General features: G+C 43.0%; 1 protein-coding gene across 1 annotated transcript; it reads right to left on the bottom strand.

Moving 5' to 3' along the window:
* Window positions 1–371: 371 nt before the first annotated feature.
* On the bottom strand, window positions 372–4,655 carry LOC139256609 (probable G-protein coupled receptor 139). Its single transcript, XM_070874270.1, has 2 exons — window positions 4,559–4,655; window positions 372–1,267 (listed from the first exon to the last, which is right to left on the bottom strand). The coding sequence occupies exons 1-2, from the start codon at window positions 4,653–4,655 to the stop codon at window positions 372–374; spliced, it is 993 nt and encodes a 330-aa protein (XP_070730371.1).
* Between the last annotated feature and the right edge of the window lie 6,806 nt (window positions 4,656–11,461).

The raw sequence follows: 11,461 nt of genomic DNA, 5'->3' as shown, positions 1-11,461 counted from the left end.
GATTGCACTCCATTCGGACCGGTGAATGTTCAACATCCTCTTTATCTATGTTTATCCTTGTAAATATCGCTCAGCCTCCTCCTTTACTGCTGCGTTGGAAGCCGCCCCTTCTATGGTGATGACTGATGCAAAGTACACATTTAGCAACTCATCCCGGCCTTCTCCTTCCACAAGGAGATTCTCTTTTGCTGCATAATTGCTCACACTATCCATTTGAATGTACGCATCTTATTTCGATGTTTAAATAAGACTTTTGGTTCCCTCTTCAGTTAGCTGCTAATCTAAACGTATATACTTTATTTGCTGCTTTGATTCCCTGTTTTAGATCTCCTCTGCACTTTTGATATAGTACTAGAAAGCGTGAGGTGTTCTCATCGAATTAACTTTACCACCATTGTAAGGGGATACTTCACTCCATTCCTCAACTCCTCTCTGAATTTCCTCTGGGTCACTGCGTAAATAAAAGTGTTCGTGCAGCAACTCAGGAGCTGGAGCATGAAGCCAATTTCCGGTACAAATGTGGGCAGAGAAACAGGGTATCCCAAGTAATCCAATCGTCTCAATATAGAACAGACCATGAACACCACCCATAACAGTATGAAATTCCCCGATATAACAAACAGTACAATCATCGATTTCCTTCGGTTCTCCATCTCTGGGTCACTGGGGCTCTCGCCACTGCTCCGACCCCGGAGTCTACTGCGGGCTCTGCTGGACACTAAAATGTGTCTGACCGTTAAAGCATTGAACAGTAGAATCAAAATAAATGGAATAAAAGGTGTTAAAATGTAATGCATTAATTCAACGATAGTCCAGACTAGTGAACGAGATACACTTGATAACACGCGGCAAAACCGTGGACTGATGGACAGCCAATATTTACTTGTATACAGAAAATACCAGAAAATTTTCCTCAGACAGCTCAGCACTGTCACTGTTCCTAGAACCACAGTCGCTGTTTGCTCTGTGCAATATTTCAATTTCAGCTTCTGGCAGCAAATGGCCACAAATCGATCGAAGGTGAAAGTGACCGTGAACCAGACAGAACAATTTGTGGCTGCATAAAGCAGGATAGCATGAATATTACATATTCTAACGTTCAACAGAAAAAGAAATTGATCCCGATAAACAATAGGAATCTGCCTCAGTATCAGATCGATGATCACGACCAGTAGATCCGCCGTTGCCATGGCCAACAGGTAGTGAGTGATACATTTGGAGAGACCGCACTTTCCCCGAGACAGGATCGCAATCGTCACCACGTTAACTGTGAGCAAGACAAAAATATGGACATTATTCACAAACAGTGAGTAATAACAGAAGTTTGATGAGTTTCCAATGAAGTAATAGAGTAGCTTGCAGACGATCTGTCTAAAGTCCCTTCGCAATCATTTGAAATTCACCAAGAAATGAGCAGCGTGTCTTTGCATCCAGTGATGGATTCTAATTATTTTACCAGCATCCTGGATATAAGTTTGTAATCAGAGTCAGCAGTAATGAATCGGCTAATGAAGCTTTTTGTGGGAGATAGTTCCAGATTTCCACCGGTTTATACCAAGTTAGATGACTTTGCCAAAACTATGGTAAACAAGGAGGTTATCGGCACACTGTATGAGATTTTTTTAAATAGATCAATTGGAGGTACGAGAAAGACTGAATGTACATAAAGTGGAAAATTCACCCGGTGCAAATGGGATGAAGCCTCGTTTGCTGAGGAAAGTAAGTGTATAAATTACACAGGTACTGGCGACAGTCTCCAATTCTCCTTAGCTACAGGGGTGGCGGCAGAGGACTGTTGGATTGAAAATGCTGTATCCTTGTTCGAAAAAGGGGAGCAGGACAAGCCTGACAATTACAGACTCGTCAGTTTAACGTCAGTAGCGGGGAAGTTTTGAGAAGCGTTTAGAACCCTGGATAATAAAGAAAGAAGCGTCAGGTGTTTGACTGTACTGATTGAGTTTTGAGATAACATAACAAAACAGATTTTTTGAGGCTAGTGCAGTTGATGTTGTCGATGTGGACATTCAAAACACATAAATGCCTTGTTAGTAAAATTAACAACCATGGCCTAAAAGAGGCAGTATTAGCATGAATACACAATTGGTTAAGGGATAGATAACAGAGAGTTATGGTGAATGGCTGTTTCTCGAACTGGAGTGTGGTATACCGCGGGGGTTCCCAAGGTTCAGTTCTCGGACCACTGTGTTTTTGATATACATTAATGAGTTGGACTTGTGGGCAGCGGGCAACATTTAAAAATGTGCACATTACACGCAATTTCAAAGAGTAGTAAATAATAGGGAAGATATTAATCGTCTTCAATAGGACAGAGACAAGTGGGTGGAATCGGCAGATATATGGCGGATGAAATCAGTGCAGGAACGTGTGAAGTGATATAGTTTGGTTGGTAGAATGAAAAGAGACAATGCGAGCAAAATGGTACAATTGAAAAGGGGGTGAAAGAACAGAGAGTCTGGGGGGTGTTCTTCCAGAAATCATTGAAAGTGGCAAAAAAAAGTAACAAAACAGGTTAATAAAGTATATGTAACTCTGGGTTTTATCAATAGAGGCATATAATACAACGGCGAAAACTTTTTACGAAACATATTTAAAAGAATTGTTCGGCCACAGCTAGAATAGTGTACAAGTCTGGACACCTTCTATTTGGAAAAATGTGAAGGCTTTGAATAGGATACAGAAGAGAGTTACTTGATTGGTTCCAGACATGGAGGATAACTGTTCCATGGATAGACTGGAGGCGCTGGTGTTGATCTCCTTAGAACAGAGAAGGCTTTGATCGAGGTGGTTAAAATCATGAAGAGTTTAGGTAAAGTAATTAAACATAACTTTTTCCATTGGCTGGTGGTTTGATAACCAAAGGGCACAGATTAAAGTTGATTGGTGAAAAGACCAGAGGCGACATGATGAAAACCTTGTCTATGGAACGTGTGGCTAGGATTTGGAATGCACTGCCTGATAGGGTGGAAGATACAGATTCAATAGTAGCTTGTAAAAGGGAATTGGATCAATTGTTGAAGGAGTAAAAGTTACAGGGACATGGGCGAAGAGAGGTGGTGCAGAACTACCTTCATCAGGGCCGGCTCAGGCTGGATGGGCCGAATGGACTCCTACTGCACTTTACTATTCTATATGTCTATCATTCTACTTCCACTACCTGTTGTGTTAAAAATACTTACTGAAATGATCCCCGAACGGTCTCGCTGAAAATGTAATGCTGTGTCCACTTTTTCCTGGACTCTTCCACCAGAGGAAATGGTTACTCTCTACCTAACCTATCAAATGCTTTAATCATCTTAAACTCCTCAATTAGATAACCCCTTAATCTTTTATATTCAGTAAAATACAACCTCCATCACTGAAAGCTTCCCTCCAATTTAAAGCGTTCAGTGCCAGTGCCATTCTTGTGACTATGTGCTGCACCCTGTTGAAGACCAATCAATTTTTTCCTAAAGTGCGGTGCCTAGAATTGAATGCAGCATCCAGATGGGGTCTCAGCAGAACTCTATAGCGCTGCAACCTCACATCGATCCCTTTGTATACCCACTCTCTTGCGATAAAGGCCAGCATTCCAAAAGCAGTTTTAAATGATTTACGTGTGTGCCAGTGGTAGAGGAGAAGCTGGAACGTTTCCAGGTTTGAATTACAGCGTGTGTGATTTTGTTTTTGGAGGGATACAACTTTTCCTAATGTCCCGATGTGTGGAGGTGAAACAAGAAGCCTGGCAGTGATGGGAATGGGAGAATCGATGGTGCGCTCTGAATGGGGCAGTTGGCTGACCAGAGCAACTCTTTGATCTGTGATGGACTATGGTCACTTGGTGAAGGCATTTGAGACTTCTGTACAACGGTAGAAATCAAGCCTTCACAACCAGTGCTTGCAATGAGACTGACTGTTAGCGCCGCCGTGGGCATGAACGTGATGGGAAAATGCACTCAATTTTTCCTCCCATAAGAGAAATTCAATCTGGATTCCGAATGGTCAATAATTGGTTCCAGACATGCTAGACTCCCAGCTCGGCAATTGGATATTCACCATCACGTTAAAATTAATTATTTGCCATAAAGCAATTAGTTCAGTGAAATAATAATAAAAAGTAACACAAACTAAGAATTCTAACACCCCGATTATGAACCAGTGACATTAATGTTCCACCGAAAATAATAGAAAGTGAGTCAGCTGAACCAGATTGGATCATTACTCATTTTCATTTATTTTTTAAGAGTGATTTATACAATTAAATAATTTGCTATATTCTGCAGAAATTAACGATCTTGTGAGGTCACAAAATATTTTCTCATCTGACACTCAGATTCAGCATTGACAGCAAAATGCACACTTTTAATGAAGAGAATGATCGAACAACATGGCTTGTTTTGTGCTGTGAATCAATACTGGGAACTTAATAATATTACCTGACATGGAGCTATTAATGACCATTAAAGACACACTAATCATTGAGCTGGTACCAGCGAATGGGAATTCACATCACGCTGTTCAACTCCAGTTCCTAAAATACCATCCCCAGGTAGTTACTTACGTGGGACACCGACAGCAGCCAAGATGCGGTAGTACATTTTCTGTACATCATTAAGCGCCCAGAGAATCTTGAGTTTGATCAGGTAACCAAGAGACATTATTTCCCTTTTGGTAAGAATCGATTGTTCGAAGGTTGATGTTGATGCTGGGAGCAGTTCTACGATTAAGACATTCGGAGGTTTTCACTTATTTATAGCAGAGAAAATTCATTAGGTCAGTAAACCGTGTCTCCTGCTGCCTGGGCTTAATTACAACCAGTGAACAAACAGATGACATCAACAACTTTCACAATAAGACTCTTAACAAGAAATGCGGAAATTCCAATCAGCCAAAGCCCTAAAGACCAATCTCACACCTTAACAAGAATTTTCATAGGTGCATTTTCTTAATCAAACTCCAAGGAGAGATTGGGTTATCCCAGTGCCATCAAAGAACAACTCTAATAAGGTGCCCCCTTTTAGAGAGGCACATCTGATAAACAATGTAAGGAATACAACTAAACAAAGGAATCTTATGAACTGAAATAACATCGTATTCCCTGTATCCTGCTGTCAAGTTCAACAGATGCTCCCTGACCTGCTGACTGTTCCACCATTATGCTTCCTTTATTTCAGACTTCTAGTATCCGCCATATGTTGTGATTGTTTTAAGAAATTAGAAAACATAGGCTTATCATTTGCTCTGTGTTCCCTGTTTAATAAAATAAATCAGCCACCGGAAACATCAATTCCGATTGATGACACCGGCCAGAATGTGTATAAGAGAATAAGAACATAAGAATCGGAGCAGGAATAGGTTATGTGGCCCCTCGAGCCTGCTCCGCCATTCAATAAGATCATGACTGATCTGATCATGGGCTCAGCTCCACTTCCCTGCCCGCTCCCCATAACTCTTCACTCCCCGCTTATATTATGCAGTAACAAAGAAAAAACAAATGAAAGAATTAAATAAATAAATAAATAACATATGAAATAAATGAGTCAGTGATGTGGTGTAGACAAAATTGTAACAATTGCTGGTCACAATTAAGTACAGACTCATGGAGATCGTGTGTTGGTGATCCCTCTATTAATTAAAACGAAAAGTTAATATTACTTTTCAATGAACATGGAGAGAGATTTAAGAACAGCACATCAAGTACTTGTACACCACAATTGCTCCGCGAAATGTTAGGGTTTTATAAATTTGGACGGACATCAGCACCATAAGCGTGACTCACCATCGGTGAATTACTGACATAGAAACATAGAAATTTTCAGCGCAGAAGGAGGCCATTTCGGTCCATCGTGTCCGCGCCGGCCGACAAAGAGCCGCACGGCTCTCAGTCAGCAGCCCTAAAGGTTACATATAAACCTATGAACAATGAACAATGGTGGGAAGGTGATGAGCACCCAGCCCAACCAGTCTGACCCACACAACTGCGGTACCCCTTATACTGAAACATTCCACACACCACCCCAACCAGAGCCATGTGATCTGCTGGGAGAGGCAAAAACTAGATAGCTGGGGATATTGTGCAGCTGCAGATTCAGAAACCTGCCACTCTCTCCAACCTCTGACTGATTACACTCTGCTTTACCTGCTCCTTATCCTGAACGGCCACAATCTCCGTCCTCTGACTGATTACACCCTGCTTTACCTGCTCCTTATCCTGAATGGCCACACTCTTCGTCCTCTGACTGATTACACCCTGCTTTACCTGCTCCTTATCCTGAACGGCCACAATCTCCGTCCTCTGATTGATTACACCCTGCTTTACCTGCTCCTTATCCTGAACAGACACTCTCTCCATCCTCTGACTGATTACGCCTGGCTTTACCTGCTCCTTATCCTGAACGGACACACTCTCCGTCCTCTGACTGATTACACCCTGCTTTACCTGATCCTTATCCTGAACGGCCACACTCTCCGTCCTCTGACTGATTACACCCGGCTTTACCTGCTTCTTATCCTAAACGACCTACCTTCGCCTTTCCGTCTCTGCTTGTTTTTTTATCTACTTTGGCCTGTGGTAAATCAGTAATTTAACCAAAGATATGACCACAGTTTGACCCCTTCACTAAGTCGGGTGAATTATTTGTGGGTAAAGTGCACATCAATCAGATATACCTTCAATAAGCTGACGAGCAGTGACTCGATAAACGCTATTTCCTTTACCCTGTCTTTATCTGAATGAGCGGCAGCAAATCACCTATTGAGCCAAGTAATACCCGTTCCATCTACCCCTGCATTTTGCCAGTCAGCATTGTTCACCTATGGACTCGAGCAAAATGCATTCTACTTAAATCACCACCTTACTGACAGACACTGATGTAACTAGTGAGCCTAGTACTGCACCTTCCACTTGCCCTCCATCTCAGTAACCAGCACTAATTCATCTTTCGACCCGAGTACTCTCCCATTCCCTTTCCTCCCACTTCCCATCATATCGGCAAGCACTGACTCACCTATTGATCCATTTCGCCACTATCACCATCACACTGACCAGCACTGACTCACCTATTGATCCATTTCACCTGTATCACCATCGCACTGACCAGCACTGGTTCACCTATGCCTTACTCTCTCATAGCCCTTCCATCTTACTCACGAGCCCTGATTCACTTACTGAGCCCAGTCCTAGCGATCCCACTACCCCACCACATACCATCATGCTGAAGAGCACAGATTCTCCTGTTGAGCCTTATCAATCCCACTACCTCCTCCATCTTACTGACTGGCAATGAATCACTTATTGAGCTGAGTACTACCTCCGTTGTACTAACCAGCAGTAATTCACCTGTGGGGCCGAGTTCACTCGGATCCATCAGTGCGGTGTCTTCCATTGTGAATGGTGAGGTGGGAACCTTGCAACTCGGGTGGAACTGGCCGAGAAGAAGGTTCTCCAAAGATAAAAGAATGAGGAACACAACTGGAAATCATGTCACATTCACTTGTAGTGGTGTAACAATACCATGTTTCAGACCAGTTACTTTCTACCTCAGAACAAAACACCACGGATGAACAGACTCAATTATAAAAGTCTACGTTTTTATACCCTGCCATATTAAATGGCTTAAAATGCTCACTCTAATGTAAGGCATGAACGAATTGCATCCATCTCTCATATATTTCTGTAACATTCCTACGAAGGATGATTCTTGGGATCAGCGACCCAAATATCACAAGTTTCTTTCCGATCACTCTCCTGTTTATTAACTAGAATGACATCGAACGCACAGAATTCTGTGCTGATGTTATAATATTCCACACGAATCTATCCCACTCCCTGTGGTCGCGAGTACCAATTTCTAATCACTCTCTGAGTACAGACATTTCTCCTCATTTCCCCACTGGATTTATGAGTGACCATCTTGTATTGATGGTGCCAGAATTGTATTCTCCCACACGTGGAAATCTTCTCTCCGCATCTACCCTGTCGAATCCATTCAGAATGTTTGAGACTTCTATCAGGTCACATCTAAGCCTCCTCATTTCTAACGGAAAAGGGACAATGTTGAATTGATGCCGAAAGTTCTAATCTCTCAGTTCGGGAACAAGCCTTATTTGCTCTTTTACAAGTGTTTCTTTGTCTTTTATAGGTTGGGATCAGAACGATGCAGAGTATTATAAGTGTGGGCGGTGCAAGGTCGTATATAATTTGAAGATAGCTTCACTAATTTTAAATCTATATTCACGGAAATAAATCCCAGGGCGTTGAGAGCATTTTACTTGCTTTCCTAACCTGCGATACTGCTTTTAATGATTAGTTAAATTGTGGCCTTTAATCCCGTTGCTCTGTGCTTTCACTTTCTTATTTTCTAAAGAATGGGCGGTGTTTCTATTCTTCCTGCCAAATTGCATCGCCTCACATTTATAGAAACATCGAAACATAGAAACTTACAGCGCCGAAGGAGGCCTTTTCAGCCCATCGTGTCCGCGCCGGCCGACAAAGAGCCGCACGGCCCTCAGTCAGCATTCCTGAAGGTTACATATAAACCTATGAACAATGAACAATGGCGGAAATGTAAAGAGCACCCAGCCCAACCAGTCTGCCCCACAGAACTGCGACATCCCTGACACTGAAACATTCTACACTCCACGCCAACCAGAGCCATGTGACCTCCTGGGAGAGGCAAAAACCAGATAGCTGGTGATATTATGCAGCTGCAGATTCAGAACCCTGCCACCCACTCCGTCCTCTGAATGATTACACATGGCTTTACCTGCTCCTTATACTGAACGACCTCCCCTCGCCTTTCCGTCTCTGCTCGTTGTTTACCTACTTTGGCCTGTGGTAAATCAGTAATTTAACCAAGTATATGGCCACAGCTTGACCCCTTTATTGAGAAGGGTGAGTTATTGCGGGTATCATACACATCACTCAGATCTACCTTCAATATGCTGACGAGCAGTGACTCGCCCAACGCGACTTCCCTTACCCTGTCTTTGTCTCAATGAGCGGCAGCAAATCACCTATTGAGCCTAGTAATACCCGTTCCATCTACCCCTGCATTCCTCCAGTCAGTATTGATTCACCTATGGACTCTAGTAAAGCGCATTCTACGTAAATCACCACCTTACTGGCAGACACTGATGTAACTATTGAGCCTAGTACTGCACCTTCCACTTGTCCTCCATCTCAGTAACCAGCTTTAATTCATCTATAGACCCTAGCACTCTCCCATCCCCTTTCCTCCCCCTCCCTGTCATATTGACAAGCACTGACTGATCTATTGATCCATTTCACCACTATCACCATCACAATGACCAGCACTGACTCAGCTATTGATCTGGTACGACCCATTTCACTATCACCATCACACCGACCAGCACTGAGTCAACTATTGAGTGCCGTACTACCCGTTCTACGACTCATCCATCTCACTAACCTGAATTGATTCCACTTTAGACCCTATTACCACCCATTTCACTGTACACCCACTTAGCACTGACCAGCACTGGTTCATCTATGCCTTCCTCTCTCTTAGCTCTTCCATCTTACTCACGAGCCCTCATTCACTTACTGAGCCCAGTCCTAGCGATCCCACGACCCCACCACATACCATCATGCTGAAGAGCACAGATTCTCCTATTGAGCTTTATCAATCCCACTACCTCCTCCATCTTACTGACTGACACTGAATCACTTATTGAGCTGAGTACTACCTCCGTTGCACTAACCAGCACTAATTCACCTGTGGGGCCGAGTTCACTCAGATCCATCAGTGCGGTACCTTCCATTGTGTACGGTGGGGTGGGAACCTTGCCTCTTGGGTGGAACCGGCCGAGAAGAAGGTTCTCCAAAGATAAAAGAATGAGGAACACAACTGGAAATCATGTCATGGTAGTCGTGTAAGAATACAATGTTTCAGATCAGTTACTTTCTACCTCAGAACAAAACACCACGGATGTACAGACTCAATTATAAAGTCTACGTTTTTATACCTTGCCATATTAAATGGCTTAAAGTGCTCACTGTAATGTAAGGCATGAACGAATTGCATCCATCACTCATATATTTCTGTAACATTCCTGCGAAGGATGATTTCTTGGGATCAGCGACCCAAATATCACAAGTTTCTTTCCGATCACTCTCCTGTTTATTAACTAGAATGACTTCGAACACACAGAATGTTGTGCTGATGTTATAATATTCCACACAAATCTATCCTACTCCCTGTGGTCGCGAGTACCAATGTCTAATCACTCGCTGAGTACAGACATTTCTCCTCATTTCCCCACTGGATTTATGAGTGACCATCTTGTATTGATGGTGCCAGAATTGTATTCTCCCACACGTGGAAATGTTCTCTCCGCATCTACCCTGTCGAATCCATTCAGAATGTTTGAGACCTCTATCAGGTCACATCTAAGCCTCCTCATTTCTAACGGAAAAGGGACAGTGTTGAATCTTTGCCGAATGTTCCAATCTCTCAGTTCGGGATCAATCCTTATTTGCTCTTTTACAAGTGCTTTTCGATCTTTTATCGGTTGAGGATCAGAACGATGCAGAGTATTATAAGTGTGGGCGGTGCAAGGTCGCATATAATTTGAAGATAGCTTCACTAATTTTAAATCTATACTCACGGAAATAAATCCCATGGCGTTGTGAACATTTTAATTGATTTCCTAACCTGGGATGCTGCTTTTAATTATTAGTTAAATTGTGGCCTTTGATCCCGTTGCTCTACACCTTCACTTTCTTAATTTCTAAAGAATGGGCGGTGTTTCTATTATTCCTGACAAATTGCATTGCCTCACATTTATAGAAACATCGAAACATCGAAATTTACAGCGCAGAAGGAGGCTATTTCGGCCCATCGTGTCCTCGCCGGCCGACAAAGAGCCACATGGCCCTCGGTCAGCATCCCCAAAGGTTACATATAAACCTGTGAACAATGACGGAAAGGCAAAGAGCATCCAGCCCAACCAGTCCACTCACACTACTGCAACACCTCTTATAGTGAAACACTCTACACACCACCCCAACCGGAGCCAATTTCCTGGGAGAGGCAAAACCAGATAAAAACCCAGGACAATTGGGGAAAAGAAATTCTGACCAAATTCCTCTCTGACCCATCCAGGCAATCGAAACTAGTCCAGCAGATCATCCTGGCCGTATTCAATTCCTGCCGTATTTACCATTATATCTGCACCATCCAACAAAAGGTCATCCAGTCTAATCCCAATTACCAGCTCGAGGTACGTAACCCTGCAGTTTACAGCACTTTAAATGCACACCCAAGCACCTTTTAAATGTGGTGAGTTTTTCTGCATCCACCACTCTTCCAGGCAGTGAGCTCCAGATTCCCACAATCCTCTGCATGTAGAAGCCCCACCCCTCCCCACCTCAAATCCCCTCTGAACCTTCCACCAACCAGCTAAAAACTATTCCTCCTCATAATAGACCCCTCCACCAATG

This window comes from Pristiophorus japonicus, unplaced genomic scaffold (genome assembly GCF_044704955.1).
Source record: "Pristiophorus japonicus isolate sPriJap1 unplaced genomic scaffold, sPriJap1.hap1 HAP1_SCAFFOLD_75, whole genome shotgun sequence".
Lineage (NCBI taxonomy): Eukaryota > Metazoa > Chordata > Chondrichthyes > Pristiophoridae > Pristiophorus > Pristiophorus japonicus.
The sequence above is the reverse complement of the archived record's forward strand: the minus strand, read 5'-3'. Positions and strand labels throughout refer to the sequence as shown.

Bases quoted from the DNA above. Each gene is read 5' to 3' on its own strand.
- LOC139256609 (XM_070874270.1), bottom strand. From the start codon at position 4,655: ATGTCTCTTGGTTACCTGATCAAACTCAAGATTCTCTGGGCGCTTAAT. The intron at 1,268-4,558 runs GTAAGTAACTAC...TCTTGCTCACAG, and splicing joins GGCTGCTGTCGGTGTCCCAC to TTAACGTGGTGACGATTGCG.